Below are 25,722 nucleotides of genomic sequence, written 5' to 3'. Positions count from 1 at the left end.
TTTTGAAACTCATCCAGTTTTTTCATGATATACATTTTCCACAAACTGTCTAAAGAGCTCTTGCATTCTCAGTTTCCATGTTTGGGGAACAGTGAAGAATTAATATTTTTTCTGGCTATACTAATAACAAATGAGAAAATCTGATGGATACAGATTTTTGTATAAAAAACATATTTAAAATATCTGTATTTCCAATGAATAGACAATAGAACATTCTTCTCTAGTTGTGTATGTGTGTGTGTATGTGTATGTGTGTATTATTATTATTTTTAATTTTACAGGGCTTTAAGATGCTATGTAGTCAAATCTTTTCATCCTTTATCGGGTTTAGGCTTCGCTGCTTGCTAAGGAAATCTTTCCCCATTCTAAAGTGACCCAAATAATATCTTTTACTTATAATACCTAAGTATGCGCTTGGACATCTAATCCATTTAAGGTTTACTTATGCTTTTGTTCAACGTGGGGCACGAATCTGACTTTTCCCTAAATGAGTTAACTAATTATCCCAACACATTTAATATTCTCTTATTCCCCAAACTTCTTTACATAGTTTTCTTTATGAGCTTCCTCCCTTCTGCTGGTCCATTTATCTTTGTTTGCGTTAACCAGCATACTTTCAATATTAGTTTTAGCATTTGTTTTGACATTCTAGAGGGCAATACCACATTCTCCTTTTCCAGAGGGAAAAAAAATTCATAAAGACTTTGGATGGTGCCTCATTCCTCTAGAAAGGGTACAGTCTTCCCTCTGCCAGACAGAGTGCGAGCTGGGCATTTTAACCTAGTCACAGACTACCTAAGGCAGGTCTAGGTTGCGGCTTTGGTCAGGCTCCATCTCCCTCTGCTTTGCCAGTGCTCTAAGCACAACTGTGCGGCATCCAAAGAAGGCCTGTGTGTCCAGGCCCCATGTGTGCCTTCCCTGACAGCTCACCAACTCCAGCTATTCTGTTCTGCTGAGAACTCTGTTGTTCATTCTTCTAACCTGTCTCATGCAGTATGAGTATTTGGAAAATGTCTCAAAGCAAAATACTTTCTAGGTATCCGAGGCACCTCAAGTCTCCAATTTTGTCTCTCCAGCCCACAAGGTCCCAGAGTTCTGCTACACCTGTCCTCACTTCACTTTTCCTCGGTCCTCTGATGAGGCAGAGCCTGGCTTTGCAGCCTCATGCCCTGTGCTCATCAACAGCGAAAGCCCTCAGGAAAGAGGGCTACGGATCTCCACTCTGCAAGTCTCTTCTCTCTAGCTGAGTGTGAGGCCAGCTGGTGGCATGGTGGGTGAGGCACTGGACTTCCATATGGCTGACCACAGCACGAATCCTCAACCTGGTGGCTTGCTTTCTCACTTTCTCTCTCTCTCTCTTTCTCTCTTTCTGGAAAACACAAGTGTTGTATATAGCAAATAAAAAATAATAAATAAAATTAAGTACTTTTTTTTTAAAAAAGCTGGGGTTTAAGGAAAATAGTTACATAGACATCCTTGTAGGTCCTGGCCTTTTGGTGTGTTGGGGTATGTGTGTGAAAATAGCAGTACCAAATACTAACAAAACTTACCTTAGATGACGTGGTATACATGGTGAATCTTGAATACCACTTGCTTGCCTTCTCTGCAACTCCTTTTCCAGCAGTGAACATACTGTTCCTTAGAATATCGAGCTTAGGAACCAGTAGTGTATCTAAGTTAAATGCAGGCGATGAATGGGTTAATGTGTCTTGAGATTCTTCTCTAAAAGGGCAACTAGGTGAAAAGGCTGGAGAAGACCAGAGTCTGTCCCTTGGTCTTTCCTCACTTCTTGTGTAACTTTTAGATTTGGTAAGTCTCATTGGCCTAGGAGAGTTGGGAGGCAGGCTGGATCTTCTGCCTGCCTTGACGAATGCTGGGCTTTTCTTGTTGGCTAATTTATCATCGCAGGCCCGCTGTAAGTCAATGCTTGGTGTACGACTGGTCAAAGGACTGCTCATGTTATTCATATACATCACAATTTCTTCAGCTAAATCACGCCTCGTGGATGGTGTTAAAAGGCCTTTACTATCATCTTCATCCTCCTCCTCTTCTTTTTGCTGCTGCTCAGTCTCGGCAACCATAAGAGAGAGGGGGTCAAAGCCTGTGACCACATCAGTTTTTTCAAAAGGTTTTGCTGAAAAGCTACTGTTCATACGTTGAATCCTCTTGGAATTTTGTGTAGCAATACATCCAACTTTTGATCCGTCTGTTTCCACATCTAAATCTTCCAAGTCAAAAATAACGGGAGAGTCTACTTTATCTGCCAAACAGTTAGAACCATCGAAAGGTGTGTCGTCATCACTAGATTCCTTTTCTAGACTGTCCCTCTTTGATCTTAAAGGTGGCTTTCCAATATCAAGACTATTTGGCCTTGTGCTTTTTGAGATAACATTTGAAAGAATTTTGGCATCAGCTCCTAATTTTTCAACCATGTCTCCAGGGTGTGCTTCCTGGTTAATTCTATTGAGCATAAAGCCCATTAGCACCCCTCCACTAAGATTACGGTTTCTACTTCCCCAGGCCATTCGCTGCTGCACATTAGGTTCATCGTCACTTTTATGTCTTTTTCTGAAGCATTTACTTTCAATGTTTCCTGTTTTGTTCGTATCCTCAAGAGACGATATCAAGAGCAGCTCAGGTGTGCTTTCTAAAAAACAAGGAAAGTGTTTTTAACCACAAAAATGTGCAACTTTTTTAAAAAAAAATTTTATTTATTTAATTCCATTTATTGTTATTTTAAAATTTGACCAGAGGGGGACAGAGAGAGAGAGAGAGAGAGAGAAAGGGAAAGCAAGAAAGCAAGTCGCCAGGCCCAGAACTCAAACTGCGGTTGGCCATGGGGGAATCCAGCGCCTTTAACCACCATGTCAGCTGCTGCCCCTGTGCAAATCTTAAATATTTAAAATTTTAGTAATGAAAACTCAGTGAGTGCCTGCTATTTGACAGATATACTACTAGGCACTTCACTTATGTTATCTACTGGGAACATTCCAATATCCATACGGGTCGAGAACAAATGCACACCTGGAAAGATTACCCAGTTTTAAGTTATCCCGTTCTTACGCGACAGAACTGGGATTCAAACCTAGGTTTGTTTGAACATGCAGGGTATGCTCCCAGACATCAGGATGAATTGCCTTTTTCTTTTCTCTCTTTATTTGCTTTAAAGGACAGAGCCTCACTATATTATAATCTTCCTGCCTCAGCCTCTAGTGTACCTAGGGACTACAGGCATGTCCAGCTATTAGGGTGGACCGGGAATTGAACCAAGTCTCCCATGCGGCCTCAGCCTCCTGAGTGGCAGTGTCTGCAAGTGTGCACTACTGTGGCTAGGTTTAGGAAGCATTGCTTTTTAAAAATGAATGAATGAATTAATTAATTATGCTATAAGGCATGTGCGCTCATGAGAAAGATAGAAACAGAGAGACAGAAAGCGTGATCACCCCCGAGGGGGGATGGCCACGCCGCAATCACTTCTCCATTCTCCTCTCGGGATCTTGGGCAAGCATGCACATGCGCCCGGAGTGAGTTTAAGCCACCAGGTCCGGGACTCGAACTGCAGTTGACTCCATGGGAGTCCAGCGACATAGCCATTATCCCAACTGCTGGTCCTGTGGAGGCATTGCTTTTTAAAAAAATTATCAGTTAAGATAATTTTTAATTTTATTTAATAATAATTTTATTTAAATACTTTTATTTAATAATAGTAATAAATTTACATTAATTTCACTAAATTACATATGAATGGTTATACAACTGTGATTGCACTACATGAGCTTGAGATTCTGAGCTGCTGCTTACTAAAATGAAAACCAGGGGGCAGCAGGTAGCGTGGTGGTTAAGGCACTGGACTTCCACATGGCTGACTGCAGTTCATGTCCCAGAGCTGGCAGCTTGAAAATCACGCCGGAAGCATGTGCATGTAGGCCCAAAATCCTAAGAGGAGAATGGAGAAGAAGGGATTGTGGTGTGGCCATGCCCCTGGGAGATGATTTCTCACTTTCCCCCTCTCTTTCTGTCTCTCTCTCTCTGGTGAGTATACACACCCTGTGGAAAAAACTTAAAAAAAAAAGTAAAACAACCCCCCAAACACCATGTCAAACAAAAGGCAACTATGTTCACTTTATTCATAAATAAAAATTATTTCAAATCTCCAAATCCTTGACTATAGATGTGGTTAAATAATTTCATATTAGCTTAACACATTGACTTCAAGTTTCTACCAGGTCAAACATGAATGACCACTTTACATTATCCAGAAACACTGTTTTATTTCTTCCTATCAAATTACTTAGATAAGAATACTAACAAAAGCAGAAATGTAGAATTCTTTTTTTTTCTTTTTGAGTTTTTTGCTACAGGGCGTGCACTTGCCAGAAAGACAGAGAGACAGAAAGACAGAAAGCAAGAAATCACCCCCTAGGGAGTATGGTCATGCTGCAATCCCTTCTCCTCCATTCTCCTTGGGATTTTGGGCACGCACGCACATGTACTTGGCGTGAGTTTAAGCCAGTGGGGTCAACTACATAGGAGTTCAGTGACATAGCCATTATGCTAACTGCTCGTCCCAGAAATGTAGAATTCTAATCACTTCAATTGTCCTTATTATTTGAGAGTCTTCTAAAACATTAGTCTAAGTATAGTACTATCAGTAATTCTTTTTCTTTAAGTTAGTTTATTTATTTACTTGGAGGGGTATATCCCCAAAAGGGTCTTCACACTGGGATCCACCCCAGTTTCAGCTGACTCAGATCAAAGGCATGCACCTGGCATGCTTAGAGAGGTCCCGAGATGTGAACACAGGACCTTTCTCATATGGGGGTTCAGCTGTGTTAACACTGCACCACCACCTGGACCCTCGTAATAATAATTCTTTTGTTTTTGGAGGTTTTTTTGCTATAGGGCATGTGTGCTTGCCAGAAAGACAGAGAGAGACAGAGACAGAAAGTGAGAAATCATCCCCCAGGGGGATGGCCACACCACACTCCCTTCTACTACATTCTCCTATTGGGATCTTGGGCACACACGCACATGCGCCCAGCATGAGTTTAAGCCACCAGGTCCGGGACTCAAACCACGGTCGGCTACATGGGAGTCCAGAGAAATAGCCATTATGCCAATTGCTGGTTCTTTCTTCTTTTTTTAAAGATATATTTGCTACAGGGTTGAGGTCAGCAGGTGGCGTCATGGTTAAGACACTGGACTCCCCACATGGCTGACTGCAGTTGAGGTCCCGGACCCGGTGGCTTAAAACTCACACCGAGCGCGTGTGCGTGCGTGCCCAAGATCCCGAGAGGAGAATGGAGGAGAAAGGATTGTGGCATGGCCATCTCCCTGGGGTGGAGAATGATTTTTCACTTTCCCTCTCTCACTGTCTATCTTTATCTCTCTCTGACAAGCGCACAAACCCTATGGTAAAAACCTTAAAAAAAAAAAAAAAGTTTGCTAGAAGGCACATGTGCCTGCTGGAGAGGCACAAAGACAGAGAGAGAAAGTTGGAAAGGACGTGGTCTGTCACAAATCCTTTTCCGACATAGCCATTACGCTAACTGCTGGTTCCTGCTTTTCTTCCACTTCTCAAGATCCTGGGCACGTGCCTGGTATCCAGGACTTGCAGTCAGCCATGTGGGATCCAGCCACCTTAACCACCGTGCGACTAGCTGACCCAATAATTCTTCCATGTTTCATCCAACATAATTTGCTCTCTATAGCCAATCAATTACTAAAAACATGCCTTTGACCTGTCATTTGATACATGTAGATGGCAGGACAAGCAATAAAAGGTAACAGTATATACCACAAAAGCCTGCAAACAATACTGTTTAGCAAGCATATACTATTAGTAAGAAAACAACATCAGAAGGCAAGGTAGGCTTTTTCTTTGATCATTTTAGGATGAAGGATATAAGAAATCAAAAATATATTTTATTCTGATATGCTCAGAAATTTTGTTTGACAGAGTAAGTATAGTAAAAAACTTGGAAAAATCGTGTAACCCAAAGGTAATACTGCAGATCTGCATTTAAACAGATGTGCTTGGCTTGCCCAGTAGCCTAGTGGCTAAAGGAGCCAGATCCCACATGGACGACTGTGTGGTACCAATCCCAGCCCTGGCAGTGTGCAAAACGCACCAGGTGTGTGCATATGCACGTGTTGTGTGTGTGCCTCAAATCCTGGTACGATGGAGAAATGGAGGAGAAGGGTTAAGGAGTGACCACGCCCTGTTGGGAGGGCGCCTCGTCCCTCTGCCTCTGCTTCTCTGTCTGTCTCTCTTGTGAGCGCGTGTGCACTCAGGCAATTAAAATAAAAGACACACAAAGGCTCCACTGCAAAGCCAGCACTGCGCTGTAGTTGAAGACCATCCCAGAGGCTGGCACATGACACCGAGGAGCCGAGTATGGCCTGAGATTTGTTTTCGAACAGCTTCAGAAAATTTTTTTGTTTATTGCCAGAAAGCATGTGCACTTGCCAGCGAGAAAAAAAAAAGAGGGTGAGCAAGAGTGAAAGGGAGAAAAGGGAGAAAGTACCCCTCAATGGGGTGTAGTCACACCACAGTCTTTTTTCCTTTCATTTCTCCTGCCCATCAGGAATCTAGACAAGGGCCAGTCGGTGGTGTGCTGATTAAGGCACCTGGATATCACATGGTCAACTTTAAGGTTCAAGTCCTGGACATGGCTTGAAAAAGACACCAGGTGTGTGTGTGTGTGTGTGTGTGTGTGTGTGTGTGCACACAAGAAGAGAGTGGAGGAGAAGGGGTTGAGCTGTGGTTACTACCCCTGGGAATGATTTCTTACTTTCTGGTGAGTGAATGTGCCCTATAGTAATCAGTAAGAAAGAAAGAAAGAAAAAGAAAGGAAGGAAGGGAGGGAGGAAGGATGGATGTTGGGCCTGCATGCACACATTCCCAATGTTTTTTTCCAAGCCTCGGAGGCCAGGAGTCAAACTGTATTTGGCCACGTAGGATCCAGTTCTAAGTGCAAAGCACTTACTCTATATGCTATGGGGCCAATCCTCAACACTTTTTTGAAGGTTTATTTATTTCTTCCATGAAAGAAAGTGATGAAGAGACGGGTGCCCTGACAGGATCTTCACACTGTGATCCACCCCCAGAGCAGCTCGGCTCATGAGCACACATGGATCCAGCAGGTACAGGGAGACTTTGGGACACAAACCTAGGTCTTTCTCCTGTGGGTCCAGCTCTGCAGAGCATTGTATTATACCGCCAGTTGGACCCTGACGCGATTTTTCATTCCTGAAGGGCTATAAAACTCATGGACACGTAAAGCGTAGGTAATAGGACTTGTGTGCAGCCTACGAGTGCCAAAATATTCACTATTTGGTCTTTTACAGAAAAGTCTGTCCAATCCTAAATTTATCTGTATGCAAAATTCTACCAGACAAGGCTGGATTTTTATATGCCTCTAACACAGAGGCTACAAGCTATTTAACTTCCTAGGCCTAGGAGGCTCTATGACATACTGTTGCCAGTGATTTTTTTCTTTTTAAAAATTTTTAGAGGTTTTTGCTTAGGCTCACCAGAGAGAGAGAGAGATAGACAGAGACAGAGAGTGAGGGGGAGAGTGAGAAATCACCCCCGTTTCCCCCCAGGGAGGATGGCCATACCACAATCCCTTCTTCTCCATTCTCCTTCGGGGATCTTGGGCATGCATACACACACACATGATCTGATTTTGAAGCCACTGGGGCTGGGACTCAAACCACAGTTGGTCATGTGGGAGGCCAGCGATGTAACTGCTATGCCATCTGCTGTCTCCTGGCCCGTGACATTGAGGGTTTCTGTGAAAACTTCTGCTTTCCTGACAAAAACCCCACTAGATGTGGCTAGTGTTCCACTTTCGCATTCGTTCTGCCTTGAACAGACAGGCCTGGCGCTGCTGATGGCTATGTCTAATCATGGCTAGGTCAAGAGAACTGACGGCAAAGCCCTTGAACCAAAGTCTAGAGCAACTGCTTTCGAATTTCTTATGTGAGAAAATAACCTCAACTTCTTTAAGCCACTATTAACCTTATTTTCTGAGGCTTAAGGCTGAAGGCATTCCTAGCTGACACACAGCTTCTCTCAGATCTCTGAGCAGGCTGAGACTCCTTCTTACTGCACAGCCTCTCCTTTGGATATGGCTCCCTACGCCTGGGGTGCAGCCTATCAGCTCCTCCTTCCCCATGCTTACCCACATTTATTTTCTACTCATCCTTCTAAGCTCAAAAATCATTCTCAAGAAAGCCTTCCCTGACCAAAGTCCCCCAAGCCCAGGGTACATCTCTCTACTGTATGTTCTCATAGCAAGTCATAGCCCTTCTTCCAAGTGTTTACTCTCAGAGTATTTTTCCAAGTCTACTTGGTTACAGGGTTACCGTCCTTCCATTCCTCCCAGGCTTTCTCCATGAACGCAGGAATCATGTTTATTTTTTGCTCCTTATTATAAACCCAGTAGCACCTGGCAAATGATAGTTTATAGTACGGGCTCAAACAATATATACTGAATCAATACTGTCTATTGGGCACAGCAGCAACCAAATAGGAATATAACATATTCTATTATAAAGTGGTATTACTACAATATAATATGACACTATATTATGGGTGGCTAATAAATAGCTAAAGCATACTGACAACAGAATTAGGTTTAAAAAGTAATTATTTTATTTAACTTTATTTACTTGTTTGTTTGTTTCAATTTGACCAGAGATCAAATTGAGAGAAGATCCTGAGAGAAGACTGGAGAAGGAATTGAGGCATGGCCATTCCCCCAGGGGGTGATTTCTTGCTTTCTGTCTCTCTGTCTCTCTCTGGCGAGTGCATGTCCCCTATAACAAAAATATCTCTAAAAAGCCACTATACATTTACAAAAATTTAAATTCTTGGGGCCAGCAAGTGGCGTGGTGGCTAAGGTATTAGACTCCCACATGGCTGACCATGGTTAGGGTCCTGGACCTGACAGTTTGATTTCTCGCTTTTTCTTTCTCTCTTTCTCTAGTCAAATTGAAAAATAATAGTAATTGATGAGCAAATAAATGCTTCCTCTTAAAAATATTAAATTCTTGGGACCAGCAGTGGTATCGTGGTTAAGGCACTGAACTCCCAGTGGGTAACTATGGTTCAAGCCTTGGACTCAACAGCTTGACAGTCATACTGGGCACATGAGCATGTGTGCCCAAATCCCAAGAGGAGAATGAAAGAGAAGGGACTGTGGTGTGACCATCCCCCCTGGGGGGGTTGATTTCTCACTTTCTGTCTCTCTGGCCAGCCCACATGCCCTAGCGCAAAAATATCTCAAAAATAAAATTAAATTCTCCAGATAATCATGAGTTTATTTCAGTATCCAACCAAACATTAAAATATCTCTTTGTTCTATTTCCAGATGTCTCAGAAGCTGTCGTGTGTGTACAAATATATAAGTGTGCACCAATGATATAAACAAATGTCCATCTATTGTACTGTAAAACATAAATGTACCTGAAAAGATGCTTTAAATCCTAGCACATACCAGTATATAATAAAAGAAAGTTACTTAAGAATCAGTGTTCCTATGAAGCCTACTGTCTTTGGCAGTGGTGATAACTCCTCAGTGCTTAACAGATGGGAAAGTTTTCAGGCCAAAAATATCAAGTATAAACTAACAACTCTAATTCACACCAAGGAAATCTATTATAGGCATTTACAAAATTGACTTGTTAAGCACATAAGGTAACCAGAAGCCAGATGATCGGTCAGATGCTTATTACTCTGACAACATGTCAGGATCAAGGGACACTTTGCAATTACATTTACATAAAAGGCTCACAGAAGCAGACCTTAACAAAAACACAAGCTCATAAAAGTAGATCTTAAGGAGAAAAAAAGAAAAAAAAAACAACAACATGTACAGACAGTAACAAAAGAACAATAAAACAAGGACCACCAAAGGCAAGTTTTTAAAGATTGCATTAGAAACTGATAAGGTAGGACTAAATCGTTGTGAACCAATTCCATGATACCCTTGAAAACATTTAAAGTTCAAATGATAACAATTATCTAACAACAAAATGCAAAGTATGAGAGCTATAGGCCATCTAATTTTCCTAAGTTTGGTTAGCCACAACAGGGTTCTACAGACTTTGAAGGGCTTAGAGAGTAAGCATTTCTGTCTCAGGGCTCTGTGGTCTTATCACACCGACTGTCTCTACTCAGTCGAGACAATGTGTAAATGAATGAGTTTGGCTGTGTTCCGACCTTTATTTATGAACACTGGGCTTTGAATTTCATAAATTTTTTATGTATCACAAAATAGTATTCTTTTTAGATTTTTTCCCCCAGCCATTAAAACATTAAAGACCACTGTTAACTTGTGGGCCAATTGAAAAATAGGCTGCCAGCTAGATTTGTCTGCCTACCCTGAGCTAGAAGCATATCAATTCTGATGTAGAACAGACATCACTGCAGCAAGGCCATTTACAGAGAGCAGTTTAGCCTCGACAGCTTAAGTTCTTCAGTGTTCTTTATATTATAAAATGATTCAAAATTGAGCTAATAAAGAAAAGCCCAAGTAATTATGTAATCAGATGTTAGCACTAGAAGCTAAATCTTATGTCCACGTAATACTCCAAAAATGGTACGGTGAAAAATTTTTGAGGCCAAGTATTATCCTGGATCCTAATCTGATTTGATTAACTATTATCATTAACCTGACAATTGTTAAATTATGGCTTAATCATCTCATCTTTAAAATATTGCTAATATCCCCTCTCTCACTAATATAAACATTATATTAACAAATATATATAAAACAATATGCAAAAACACTTTGAAAAGAAAAACATACTGATTATGTATACTTAAATTATCTGAAGGGCTACCCTTCTGTCTCTGAGTAACAGGAATAATATTAAGACTAAGGAACCATTCAACAATGCTTCATTCAAAAATTGGCTAGGCTGGCCTCAGCTGCAGTGGTGCATACTTCTAAGATGGTTAAGGCCACATGGGAGGCACGGGTTCAAGTCCCAGCCCAATCTAAACAGGTCAGTAACTATGCAGTCCTAGCTAACTGGGAGGCTGAATGTGACATTGAAAGACCTTGTAAGGAAAAAAAAAAAAAAAAAAAGAAGAAAGAAAAGTTTCTTTTGCTTATAAAAAAATTGAAACAATATAGTAGAAATAAACTTAAAGAAAGAGAAAGGGAAAGAGATAGAGAAAGAGAGAGAGAGAAAACCTCAACAGTCTAAAACAAAAGGCAGTATGTAGGTTAGAAGTTTACCCCTCTACTTTGTTACAGTAAAAGCTTGAACACAGGGCTGGCCCCATGGCCTTGTGGTTAAGGAAGCTGGATTCCACACGGCTGACTAGGATTTGAATCTGGCCCTGGTAGTTTAAAAAAATGCCAGGCACACATGCTTGTGTATCCCCAGTCCCAACAAGACGGAGAAGTGGAGGAGAAGGGACTGCAGTATGCCGATGCCACACCGGGGAGTGCTTTCTCCCTCTACGTTCCATGTCTCTGAGTATGTACCTGCCCTCTGGCAAAAATTAAAAAAAAAAAAAAAAGCCTGAATGAAGTATGTTGTAAAATATAGAACTCAGCTACTAAGCCATACCATGAGAGGCTACTCAGATATAGATTAAAAATTACTTTCAAAAGTATTCAGTAGACACACTGATACAAAGTATTCTGCACACAGCGGATGTATACACTATCCTGCTCACCTGCGCTTCCTCCTGACACTTTGTCGGCACTACTGTTGCTTGTACCACCGAGGCGGACTATGCTGGAAGAACTCTCATAATTGAGCTTTGGCAGGCAATCGGCACTTCCTTTTGCACTTTCACTCTCTGACACTATAAAGATGAGAATGAAAATGTTAATAAAATGAAATCCGTAGATACTATAGGAGGTATAAAGTAGCTTTTAGTTCTACCTGAAAACAGGTGGTAAGTTAAGAAAATATTGTGTGTATGTGTGTGTATATATATATATGTATAGATTTTATTTATATTTATTATTTATTTTATTTATATTTTATATATATATATATAAAATCTACTTGTCAACTTCAAAAAAGCAATTTCATTTATTTGAGGCCTGAAAGTGTGGATGAAATTACTAAGTACTGGTCATGCATGACGTCCATGTACCAATTTTACACTTCCTCTTTGTGAAAGAGTGCTTTCGGTGGAGGAGAGGAATAAATATAAATCATAGGCCATTAAGAAATTCTAAATAAAAATAATGTCAAACCTCGTGGAAGAGCCATGGCTTCAAGAAATATATATTTCTACTATAATAAGAATACTTTGTGATTATATAGCATTGACTCTAACAGTGTCTGAGTAGAGTAACTGACGAGACGATACATGTCGCATCTGGAGCATTTCTATGAAAGTATTAAGTTGTGAGAGGGCTTATATTGAGAGGAAGGGAAGAGTTAAAATGGGAAAACTAGCACTTTTATACTTAAAGTTGCTTGTATTTTCTATGAATATAAGTTGACCATTTTATAGCATATCAACTTAATACCTACGGGAACTAGAATCACTCCCTTTTTTATCTTTTTCTTCTTGAATGTCCCCAGTAGATGTATCCCCTCTTCTAACTTCATCCTTAGATAATGAATTATATCCAAGATCCGATTGGCCACCTGGGGGAAAAAAAAGGGAGGACAAAATTACTGTGTTATTTATCATAACATAGTGAGAGCAACTGGAATTATAAACATGTTTGGATTTACTTACAGAAATTTTTCTGGATAACTTTCAACTGAACGTATTATTTTGTTAGCTATCCCCCTCCATCCCCAACTCCATTATTGTAATAGATTTTTTTTTTTTTTTTTTGAGATTTTGGCATGGTGGTGTGTGTGTGCTCACCAGAGAGAGTCGGAGAGAGAGACAGTGAGAGGGAAAGTGAGAAATCACCCCCCAGGAGGGGATGGCCACACCGCAATCCCTTCTCCATTCTCCTCCTGGGATTTGGGGCATGCACACACACATGCCTGGCATGATTTTCAAGCTGCCAGGTCTGGAACTCAGACTGCATTTGGCCATATGTGAGTCCAGTGCCATAACCACTATGCCACCTTCTGGCCCCAAGAAAGAGATGTTCTTAAAATAATCCAGTTTTGGCTACCAATGGCCAAAGCAGTTACATCCATTCATGCCACTGTGGGCTCTGAAAGACACAGATGTACTAGGTGTCCTTGGTAGAAGGCCATGGCCTCTGCAGTCAAGTTTGAGTCTGACTAAGCAATGAAGAGAAATCTATGGGCCCTCATAACAGAGCACTCCTGTACAAATCACTGGGGCTGAATGTCATGGTTATCTTACCAAAAAATTGGGTTTCGTTGAATTAATTGATAAGTAATTTTCTGAAAATTCAACTGAACAATTCTTATTTTTAAAAGAATTTAAAAGAGAGAGAAAGACAGCTAGAAAGAGAAAGTAAGAAATCACTTCCCATATGGGGATGGTCATGCCACAATCCCTTCTCCTCCATTCTCTCTTCAAGGTTTTGAGCACACAGGTACACACACCCAGCATGTTTTTTAAGTACCAGGTCCAGGAATCAAACTGTGCAGTCAGCCATATGGGATCCAGCTGCTTTAACCAACACACCACTCTCTGGCCCTCAGCTAAACAATTACTGAATTGCGCACGAGCACGAATGCATGGGAACATAGGGAGGAAGCTGGTGCTAAAGTTATTATGAAAGGCAAAATAAAGTTATTATGAAAGGCGAAAGTTCTATCGATATAAGAAAACTGCTAATGCACTCTTGTTAGAGGCTCTGTACCATTTTTAGCACATGGTTTTCACTAGATTAAATCAAAAGATGAGGTTCTGAATTCTAGTTCCCGATCTTAGATGTGATTTTTAGTAAACCACTTAACTTTAGAACCCAGTTCTCAGATGTGTAAAACACATCATTGTTTTAACCACATGAGCTCATTTGTGAAATGATTTTAAAATTGCATTATCACTTTGTTATAATTTTGAGTTTGTCTTTTTTTTTTTTTAAGAGAGATTTTTCCTAGAGAGTGAGTACACTCGCCAGAGAGAGACAGAGAGACAGAAAGCGAGAAATCACCCCCTAGGGGGGATGGCCGCACCACAATTCCTTCTCCTCCAGTCTCCTCTTGGGGTTTCGGGCACACAGACACACACGCACCCAGCATGAGTTTTAAGCTGTCGAGTCTGGGACTCTAACCGCAGTTGACTATGTGGGAGACCAGCAACGTAACCATTATGCTATCTGTGGTCCATGTTTGTCTTTTTTCTAATCAAAGTTTTATGCCAATTTCCTAAGAAACTACAAATAGAAAAATTTACAAATAATTATGATGCAATTCATGGTCTGTTTAGATTCTACACTGTTTTAAAATAGCCTTTAAAAAATAGTTAAAATAACTTTTTTCCTTCAATTCGTTATAAACTGTGCTTGCCAGAGAAAGACAGAAACGAGACAGAGAGAGAGAGAGAAGTAGAAAGCATTCCCTGGGGGAGCTGGTCATGCCACAATCCCTTCTCTTCATTCTTTTCCAGCACCCAGTGTGTCTCTCAAGCTGCTGGGTCTGGAACTCAAACTGTGCAGTCAGCCATGTAGGATCTGGCCACCTTCACCACCATGCCACTGGCTAGCCCTCCAAATAATGAATTTTTAGAGAGAATACCTGAGAACAACATACTATAACTGATTAAACTCTGGTGGTGTGTGTGTGCTCACCAGAGAGAGTCGGAGAGAGAGACAGTGAGAGGGAAAGTGAGAAATCACCCCCCAGGAGGGGATGGCCACACCGCAATCCCTTCTCCATTCTCCTCCTGGGATTTGGGGCATGCACACACACATGCCTGGCATGATTTTCAAGCTGCCAGGTCTGGAACTCAGACTGCATTTGGCCATATGTGAGTCCAGTGCCATAACCACTATGCCACCTTCTGGCCCCAAGAAAGAGATGTTCTTAAAATAATCCAGTTTTGGCTACCAATGGCCAAAGCAGTTACATCCATTCATGCCACTGTGGGCTCTGAAAGACACAGATGTACTAGGTGTCCTTGGTAGAAGGCCATGGCCTCTGCAGTCAAGTTTGAGTCTGACTAAGCAATGAAGAGAAATCTATGGGCCCTCATAACAGAGCACTCCTGTACAAATCACTGGGGCTGAATGTCATGGTTATCTTACCAAAAAATTGGGTTTCGTTGAATTAATTGATAAGTAATTTTCTGAAAATTCAACTGAACAATTCTTATTTTTAAAAGAATTTAAAAGAGAGAGAAAGACAGCTAGAAAGAGAAAGTAAGAAATCACTTCCCATATGGGGATGGTCATGCCACAATCCCTTCTCCTCCATTCTCTCTTCAAGGTTTTGAGCACACAGGTACACACACCCAGCATGTTTTTTAAGTACCAGGTCCAGGAATCAAACTGTGCAGTCAGCCATATGGGATCCAGCTGCTTTAACCAACACACCACTCTCTGGCCCTCAGCTAAACAATTACTGAATTGCGCACGAGCACGAATGCATGGGAACATAGGGAGGAAGCTGGTGCTAAAGTTATTATGAAAGGCAAAATAAAGTTATTATGAAAGGCGAAAGTTCTATCGATATAAGAAAACTGCTAATGCACTCTTGTTAGAGGCTCTGTACCATTTTTAGCACATGGTTTTCACTAGATTAAATCAAAAGATGAGGTTCTGAATTCTAGTTCCCGATCTTAGATGTGATTTTTAGTAAACCACTTAACTTTAGAACCCAGTTCTCAGATGTGTAAAACACATCATTGTTTTAACCACATGAGCTCATTTGTGAAATGATTTTAAAATTGCATTATCACTTTGTTATAATTTTGAGTTTGTCTTTTTTTTTTTTTAAGAGAGATTTTTCCTAGAGAGTGAGTACACTCGCCAGAGAGAGACAGAGAGACAGAAAGCGAGAAATCACCCCCTAGGGGGGATGGCCGCACCACAATTCCTTCTCCTCCAGTCTCCTCTTGGGGTTTCGGGCACACAGACACACACGCACCCAGCATGAGTTTTAAGCTGTCGAGTCTGGGACTCTAACCGCAGTTGACTATGTGGGAGACCAGCAACGTAACCATTATGCTATCTGTGGTCCATGTTTGTCTTTTTTCTAATCAAAGTTTTATGCCAATTTCCTAAGAAACTACAAATAGAAAAATTTACAAATAATTATGATGCAATTCATGGTCTGTTTAGATTCTACACTGTTTTAAAATAGCCTTTAAAAAATAGTTAAAATAACTTTTTTCCTTCAATTCGTTATAAACTGTGCTTGCCAGAGAAAGACAGAAACGAGACAGAGAGAGAGAGAGAAGTAGAAAGCATTCCCTGGGGGAGCTGGTCATGCCACAATCCCTTCTCTTCATTCTTTTCCAGCACCCAGTGTGTCTCTCAAGCTGCTGGGTCTGGAACTCAAACTGTGCAGTCAGCCATGTAGGATCTGGCCACCTTCACCACCATGCCACTGGCTAGCCCTCCAAATAATGAATTTTTAGAGAGAATACCTGAGAACAACATACTATAACTGATTAAACTCACATTACACAATCAAAAAATAAAACAAGCCAAGGAAAAATAACTCTGCCTATTACCTCTCAACACAATTAGTTTAACCTTTTTTTTGCTATAGGGCACATGTACTCACCAGAAAGACAGAGACAGAGAGACAGAAAATGAGAAATCACCCCCCAGGGGGGATGGTCATGCCACAATCCCTTCTCCTCCGTTCTCCTCTCAGTATCTTGGGCATGCACGTGCCTTTCATGAGTTTAAGTCACCGGGTCCGGGACTCAAAGCGCGGTCAACTACATGGGAATCCAGCAATATAGTCATTATGCCACTGGTTCCCCAAACTAGTTTAATCTTAAAAGCAGTCACAAAAGGAGACAGACCAAAATAATGTTGCCAATTGTGAAGATAAGTGTCTTCATATTTTATTGATAATGCTTCAATTTTTAACGTTTCTGTTAAAGTTCACTCTAATGCTATATTTGAAAATCATGTAACTTTGTAAGTATAATAATAAAAAAGACAGAATTTTAAAAGTACTTTTTTTTGAGAGGTTTTTGCTATAGGGTGTGCGTGCTCGCCAGACAGAGACAGAGAGACAGAAAGCGAGAAATCACCCCCCAGGGGGGATGGCCACCTGCAATCCCTTCTACTCTGTTCTCCTCTTGGGATCTTGGGCATGCATGCACATGCGCTCGGCATGAGTTTAAGCCACCGGGTCTGGGACTCGAACTTTGGTCGACTACATGGGAGTCCAGTGACATAACCATTACACTAACTGCTGGTCCCAGAAAGTACTTATTTTTAAGTGTGTCAGTTTTAATAACAGGAAAAACTTATGTATAAATCTTATATTTCAATGAAATTAATGCAATCCTTAGAGCTTGGATATTTTCACACACTGGAAAATTTTTATTGTATTTTTTTATGTTAAGAAGTTTCAGACTAAGAAGTTGCAAAAATAGTACAATACCATGTTCTTAGGTACCCCTTACCTAGCTTCTCCCAACAACATCTTATATAACCATAGTAATTGGTTTTCTAAATAATTATTTTATTTAACTATACTTATATTTTTTAATTTGACAAGAAAGGGACAGAGAGAGCGAGAGCGAGAGAGCGAGAGAGGGAAAGTGAGAAAGCAAGCCCACTAGGTCTGGGACTCAAATCTTGGTTGGTCATGTGGGAGTCTAGTGCCCCTAACCACCATGCCACCTGCCGGCACCACAGTAATAATTGTTAAAACCAGGAAACTGAGGCTGGTACAACACTATTAACTTATATAAAGGGCTTTAAGTTCTTTTATAACTTTAACAACATTTTCTTAATTTTAGAGAATTTATCCTAAGGAAATGGTGTGGTAAAGAGAACTGGGGTCAGCTCCCTGGTTTGGTGAACGAGGCAGTTGGATCCAACATGGCTGACTGTGCAGTCTGCGTACTGGGCCTTGCGTCTTGAGAAACACATCAGGCACATCGTGTATGTATGTACAAAATCCCGAAAGGGGGAGAGATGGAGAAGAAGGAATCGCGGCGTGGCCGTTCTCTGTGGAATGGGAAAGATGCTTTCTCCTCTCCCTCTGTCTATGTCCCTGGTAAGCAGATATGTCCTCTAGCAAAAGAAAAAAAAAAGAGAGAAAGACAGACAGAGAGAGACCTGTGTGCTACTCAGAGTTCACTGGATTACTGTGGAGTAGATACCTAAGTGAAGTACTTTTTAACCTCTCTCTCTCTCTTTTATAAAGAGGATTCTTTCTTTTTTAAAAGTATTTTGAAAAATTATTTTATTTATTTATTTATTCACATGAATTTTGCCAGAAAAAGACAGAGAGAGAGAGAGAGAGAGAGAGAGACAGAGAGCGTGAGCAATCTGCCAAGTTTGGGACTCGAACCATGGTCGGCCATATGGGAATTCCAGAGCCTTAACCACCACTCCATCTGCTGCCCCCTTTTTAACCTCTCTTAAACTTCTGTTTCTAGTCAAATAAAAATGAATGTTACTCCATATAGTTATTAAATTCAATATCAAATGAAGTAATAACATATAAAATGAGAAAGTGATAAGCGTATTGCTGAAAATGAAAAATTTAAAAACACAAGCTAGCAATCTCGTTTTAAAAAGGCACTGTAATGAATGTATACGTAAGCACACACAAACCTGTACTAGCTCTATCATCAGTAGCAAATACTTTGTTTACACCCGTATTAAAAGGTGCCTGCTCCACAGTGTGCGTCCCATGACCACTATCCATGCTGCCATGACTAACAGCATCCAGGTCACTGCCATCTGCTTAAGAACACAATTTGATAGCATTTTACTACTCCAGTAGAGAGCGAAAACACATTTTAGCTTGTTGCTCAAGCTGGTCATCTACGAATATAATAATGAACATGGAAAGTGCCACATAATTAGCAAAATATAACTATAACAAAGAAATCTATGTGAATTAATGAACACTAAAGACCACAAAAGGTTGATAACTTAGTTGAAAACAAAGTAATTTTTTTTTTTTTTTTTTAATGGACAGAGAACTCTAATATCAGAAGTTACTTAATGGCAATGAAAATTACAAAATATTCAATTGTTTGAAACTATTTCAAAGATCTGAAAATGTAAAATAGCTAGTCAATTAATTTTGAAGAAAAAGTAAAACATGTACATCCCTTAAAAATCCTTAATTACCTGAGAGAGTCGTTTGTGATAAGTGTGCATGTTTCTTTAAAGCTCTTTTGAACTGTGCTACTCCTAACACCACATTTCTTACTTTTGTCCAAAGAAAATAGCCACTACGACTTCTTGAAGGCCAGGTACTTTCCAAAACAGCCTATTCATTCAATGAAATAAGATAATTAGTAAAATGAACATCCATTACCTTCAGAATCAAGCTAAAGAATATCAAGTATAACACCAAAAGAGAACAAAAACATCTCACTTGATTCACAAATATATTTTAGGAATTCTAAAATAAATTCCAAATAACCCTTGTACTGATTATTTCTGCCATTAAATTAAGCCTGTATTATGTCAAAATAATACTCTTTCTCCATTAAATCCAAGTGATTACCTTATTATAATAACCGTAAGTGATGGCATTGGGGTCAATACCAGCTTTCTGCATTTCAAAGAGCACGCGAACAGCAAGCACTGGCTGGTCGTACTGCCCACAGAGCTGCATGAGAATGCGGTAGCACACCTGCAACACAAGGCCAGGGTGTGCAAGGAAAGTCACCGATGCATAAATATCTAAAGAACAATGATGCATTTTAAAGAATAATTTTTACCTCATCAGGTGGATCCATCTTCTTTGACTGCATTTTTTTTAGCACATCATATGCTGTTTTCAGGGCCCTGACTTTTGAATGACAAACTTTCACATAAGCTGGGAGACAAATGAACCACAGTCCGTAACAGTGACGCAGTAGACACCGAGACCACATCTGAGGGATGGAAGAATACCTCTTGGCGATTTTATGGGCTGACTTAATTTCCTAGGGAAAAAAATGCAGAAATCTCACTAACAAATTTATACTTTTAGGCACCATTATTTGACTGAATGCTGAATAAATACAAGTCACATGCTTTTAAAATGTCTCTGTAACAAAAATCTGTCTATTATTAATGTATTTTCAGGCCTTTGCTTGAATTTGCATTATACGATATATAAAATAAAGTTTTAAGACAGCTAGCTAATTTCTCAAAGTCAGACTACCCTAAATGATCTTCCAAATGCTTTGGGAAACATAATAAAATATTGGGTCATCAGAAAAGTCATTATACATTTCTGCACAGAAAAATACCTCATGATTTTCCCAATGACCTAACAGATTTATACATGGAGTGATAAAGTATATTGAAGGAGGAAAATGTCAAATTCACTTCTTGTTCAAATATTAGATTACACAAAGAATGCAAACTTTTCAAAGCACCTGTTTTGTTCTTCTGAACATGGGAGAAGGGCTGCTAGGATTACTTGATTTTGAAGGCAATTTATTCTTTCGCGTTTGTAGAAATCCTTCAGGTCTCTCGAATAAATTGTTCCTCAGAACTGGAAATCCATTATAGCTATTTGAGGGGAAAAAAAAAAAAACCACAACAAAAAAAATCTCAAGCAAACATAGATGATCATAGTGGTTATAACTAGAAAAAAAAGAAATATACGACCAATAACTTTTTACCTTTGGATTTATCTTAGTTATCTTTCTCCATCAGATTATAATATATACTCAATAAATATTCATGTTAATGTTGCTTTTCTTACTATAATATTTAGAAATGTAATAGCCAAATACAGACTCAATTATATATTTGAGGGGAAAAAGGAAAGTACATTTAGATTTTGCTAACCTTGACATCAAACTCCAAAGTAACTCAAGCATATTTTTAAAGGTTAGTATTCATGAAGATACATAGCAAACATATTAAAAATATGACAGTTGGGGGGCCAGCAGGTGGCGTGGTGGTTAAGGGTGGCTGGATCCCATAAGGCCGACTGCAGTTCGAGTCCTAGACCTGGTGACTTGCATTCTCACTTCCCCCCAGCCTTCTCTCTCTCACTCTGTCCCTCTCTGGTCAAATTAAAGATAAATAAAGTTAAATAAAATCATTCTTTTAAAAAATATGACAATTGGTAAAGAGCCCACCAAAGTAATAGTCTTTCAAATAGGACAGTCATTAATGTCATTGCTTTGTATGAGCATATCTTACTGTAGAAGTTCTCCGTCTGAAGATGTAAATGACCACCCCAGGTATAAGACATTCAGCATACCAGACCTGCCTCTCGCATTATCATGAACTGGTTTAATCAGGTTAACTAGCAAGTTCATTTAAGAGACAGAATATGGAAGAGGCTGGAGAAGAGGAATATCAGATGAGAACGGGTGGCTCTATCAGGAGGGAGGTCTAACTAAGGTACTAAACTAAGGGCTCTGGGCATGTAAAAAGCAAAGGCCAAGAAAAAGACATGTTGTAAATAACAGAAGAAGACATCAGAAACAAACTTCACTTACAGAATACTTTTTATTTTTTGCAGAGGTTTTTGCTACAGGGCGTGTGCGCTCGCCAGACAGACAGAGACAGAGAGATAGAAAGTGAGAAATCACCCCCCAGGGGGGGTGGCCACGCCACAATCCCTTCTCCTCCACTCTCCTCTTGGGATCTTGGGTACGCACGCACACGCGCCCGGAGTGAGTTTTAAGCCACCGGGTCCAGGACTCAAACTGCGGTTGACTACATGGGAGTCCAGTGATATAGCCATTATGCTAACTGCTGGTCCCCAGAATACATTTTTAAAAATAGTTTTTTGACTATAGGGTGCATGTATTTGCAGGAGAGATGGGGGATGGCCACGCTGCAATCCTTTCTCTGCCACCCTCCCCTTGTGATTTTGGGCACACATGCACATGTGCCTGGTGCGTTTTTCAAACTACTGGGTTCGGGACATGTACTGCAGGGTTGGCTATGTGGGATCAAGACGCCATGCCACCTGGCCGGTCCCAAGCTATTTTATAATACTCTTAAAAGCAAATAAAGTGGGTCTCTGAGACCTGAAAGTTGACAACTTCTTTGTGTCCAGGAGGCTGCTCCCAGTGACTCTGCAGCATCAACATGCCACAAAATGAATATTTTGAATTACGTTGTAAATGTTATGGATATCATCTGGATTACCATGAGAAAAAGAGAAAGAAGGAAAGTCGAGAGGCTCATGATCATTCAAAGGCAAAAAGATGAATGGTCTAAAAATACAAATGAAAAAGACTATCAAGATGCATGAAAAGAGGAACACCAAACAAAACAGTGATGAGAAGACTCCACAAGGAGCAGTACCTGCCTATCTGTTGGACAGAAAAGGACAGTCCTGAGCTAAAGCACTTTCCAATATGATTAAACAAAAATGGAAAGAGGAAAAAAAAAAAGGGGACCAGCAGTTGGTGTAATGGCTATGTTGCTGAACTTCCATGTACTCAACCGCAGTTCAAGTCTCGGATCGGGTGGCTTAAACTCACGCCGGGTGCATGTGCGTGTGTCTCTCTGTCTGTCTCTCTGTCTCTCTCTCTCTTTTTGGCAAGCGCAAGTGTCCTATAGCAAAAACCTCTCAAAAAAAAAAAAAAATGAGAGAAAGAGGAAGCAGGAAAATAAAAAGTCCCTCTATCCAAAGTTCGAGCACAAGGAGAAACAAAAGTATTAAAAGTTATTTGAACAGGGGACCAGCAGTTAGTGTAATGGCTATGTCATTGAACTCCCATGTAGTCGACCATGGTTCGAGCCCGGACCCGGTGGCTTAAATTCATGCCAGGCGTGTGTGTGCTCAAGATCCCAAGAGGAGAATGGAGGCGAAGAGATTGCGGTGTGGCACCCCCTGCGGGGTGATTTCTTGCTTTCTGTCTCTCTCTGTCTTTCTGGCGAGCGCATGCGCTCTATAGTTAAAAAAAAAAGTTATTTGAACAGGAAAGAGAAAGAAGGCGGCATGAAGAGGATGGTTATAAAAGTCTGCTTTGTTGGAGATGGCTTTACTAGAAAACCACCTAAATATGAAAGGTTCATTAGGCCAATGGGTTTATGTTTTAAGAGGGCCCACCTAACATCCTGAACTGAAAGCCACCTTTTGCCTGCCACCTTTTGCCTTTACTCGATGTAAAGAAGAATCCCTCATCCCCTCTACATACAACTTTGGGTGTTATCACCAAAGATACTGTCACTGAGACAAATGTGAACAAGTTGGGCCTTGTGACACAGGAGGCAAGGTTATTTGGGGGAAATATGTCCAAGTTAACAATCCTGAAAATGATGGATGCATAGATGCTGTCTTACTGGTTTGATAACAGTTGCATACAAGTAACTTCTTGTTACTTGTAGCAGTGTAGTGGTTAAGGTGCAGGACTTCCACATAGCTGACTGTGGGTCGAGTCCAGGATCTGGTGCCTTGTTTTCTCTCTTTCTCTATCTCTCTCTGGTGAACACTAAAGCAAATTAAAAATTAATAGTAACAAATAAAAAATTTAAAAATTCATCATATGGCCATAGTATAAGATCATTTTGTGTGTCTTGTGGAAATGCCTCATTATATTACATTTAAGAATATGAAGGCATCTGTTATTAAGACCACTGTGTTCATCAAAGACATTTAAGCTGTTTTCCCAATGATAGGTTATAATTACACTAAAATTATATTGGCATTCTTGAAAAGAAATGATTTGGGCTTTTTAAAAGGTAGACACTTTTAAACTAAGTAATTTTCTTATTTATGGAAAAAAATCTAAAAGATTGTGGTGTGGCTATTCTCCTTGGGGTATGATTTCTCATTTCTCACTTTCCCTCTCACTATCTCTGTCTCTCTCTGGCAAGTGCACACACCCTAAGGCAAAAAGTTCTAAAAAAAAAAAAAAAAAGAAAGAAGTCAAGATCAATTCACAGGAACTAAGAAAAAAATTATATTAATGAAAACATACCCAAAGAAGACTAAGAAGTGTTAAATACAGAAGAAATTATAAAACCAAAATCTTGTTGGAAAAAAAATTAAGAGAAAAAGAAGGAAAAATGGTTCAGATATCTTTGACGAGAGACAGATTTTTCAGAAATAATATGAGCAACACCATCAAAGGATGAAAATTAAGAGTAGGAATCATATTCACACATATTGGTCACACCACACACCACTTTTTCAACTGTGAAATGAAGAATTTAATCCAAATCGCAAATGATGATGTCTCAGAAAGTGCTTTTTTAATGAAAACAACAAACTTGACTCAATGAATAATAAATGTGAAGCGAGTTTAGAATTTTTCAATAAAATAAGAAAGTGCTATTGGAAAATAAATATTTACAATATAAAATAAATGCAATTTTAAGGAAAAATAAATGTATAATAAATAATAAATCTATCTCTGTCGTAGCCCTTATTTTACGGTGCTCAGGAATTTTCTCTCTCCCCCACTAGGCTTGAAGGCACTGACAATGAATCACTCAAGTCTATGTACCAAGCACTTAACACCGTGTCTGATCAAATTTCCTAAATTAGCAAAGATACATTCCTATAATTCTGCATTTCTATAATTTAAAATAAAAGCTTACGGAAAATGTAAAAAGCTCCCAAAATTATATCATACAAATACAGGCCACAAATATTGATTCTGAATTAGATTTACTCTTTCATAAACTAAAGTTATCTTATCAATGTGTTCACGGGATAAAAAGAGGGGGTAGGAATGAGGAAATCAGCTTTAATAAAAAACAAAAATTGAAATGGAATAAAAAGTGCTGCACCTGAGGGGAGGAATCTAATGGAATTTAATCAATATTTATTAGGATACTGATACAGATATAATTAGAGCTTCCCAAAGCTGTATTATTCAAAATTATATATATTTTTGTTTCTACCTCAAACTTAATAATGGATGTGGGATAAGCTTGCTTACCACCTAAAAATTAGGGATCTGTAAACTTTTGAAAATACCACAGTCCTTAGAAAGCTACGCCACAGATGATGGATCGCTTCTCTCTCTCAATTTCAAACATTCTCCCCCTCGAATACCTGTACTGTAAAGGGGGTTCTTCACCGTTGGGTAGATGAGGGATCTCAGGCGGGGTTACAAAAACAGTGTGTTCACTTTTGAAAGATTCATCCAGTTCTATAAGTCGTACTTCTCCACTCTTGTCCATATCCACCTGTGGGAGTTTGAAAAAACACATGCACATTGGTTACCAAGTGTTCTGTAGAGTGGAATCGTTAAATAAACTTTTGGCACCAACGGATACTAAAGAGCTATTTTTTAAAAAGAAGAGAGTCAACTGGTTCTCTATGTACCACTACAGAAAGAGTTCCAGTATTTTCAGAATTTTTTTTTTAAACCAGGCAATATTGTGTCCAAGCTGTGAAGAAAAATATATATCAATGTTTTCCAATAAAATACAGTGACCACCTGAAAAAAAAAAAAAGAAAGAAAGAAAGAAAGAAAGAAAGAAAGAGCTCCAAGACAGTTACACTGCCTTTTGAGTCAGAAAGAAAAGAAAATAACATTTACTTACTTTTGCTGATATCATATATATATATATGTATGTATGTATATATACACACACACACACACGATTGTTAATTTTTAAAGGAGAATAATTATATATGTTATATAAATATATTTGTGTGTGTTCTCTTCATACACATGCAATTATCAAAATGTTAGCTCTGGTAATGATATTATAGAAATTAATTCTA

The 25,722-nt window shown here is 39.6% G+C and overlaps 1 protein-coding gene across 7 annotated transcripts in view; it reads right to left on the bottom strand.

The window, feature by feature from the left end:
- The window catches only part of DENND4A (DENN domain containing 4A), a 147,906-nt gene that overhangs the window by 26,340 nt on the left and 95,844 nt on the right, over positions 1 to 25,722 (bottom strand). For 2 of the 7 annotated variants that reach the window (XM_027773817.1, XM_006153491.3), the window contains exons 15-23: positions 25,045 to 25,178; positions 20,444 to 20,579; positions 19,799 to 20,005; positions 19,582 to 19,710; positions 19,200 to 19,341; positions 18,675 to 18,806; positions 12,517 to 12,633; positions 11,702 to 11,833; positions 1,551 to 2,647 (exon numbers count right to left, since the gene is read on the bottom strand). In XM_027773817.1, the coding sequence (XP_027629618.1) occupies positions 1,551 to 2,647; positions 11,702 to 11,833; positions 12,517 to 12,633; positions 18,675 to 18,806; positions 19,200 to 19,341; positions 19,582 to 19,710; positions 19,799 to 20,005; positions 20,444 to 20,579; positions 25,045 to 25,178 (2,226 nt within the window). The remainder of the gene's footprint in view (positions 1 to 1,550; positions 2,648 to 11,701; positions 11,834 to 12,516; positions 12,634 to 18,674; positions 18,807 to 19,199; positions 19,342 to 19,581; positions 19,711 to 19,798; positions 20,006 to 20,443; positions 20,580 to 25,044; positions 25,179 to 25,722) is intronic. The other 5 variants (XM_027773818.1, XM_006153492.3, XM_027773819.1 and 2 more) reach the window with 3 other exon arrangements.

The sequence above is a fragment of the Tupaia chinensis genome, unplaced genomic scaffold, assembly GCF_000334495.1.
Source record: "Tupaia chinensis unplaced genomic scaffold, TupChi_1.0 Scaffold000377_2, whole genome shotgun sequence".
Taxonomy (NCBI): domain Eukaryota; kingdom Metazoa; phylum Chordata; class Mammalia; order Scandentia; family Tupaiidae; genus Tupaia; species Tupaia belangeri.
The sequence above is the reverse complement of the archived record's forward strand: the minus strand, read 5'-3'. Positions and strand labels throughout refer to the sequence as shown.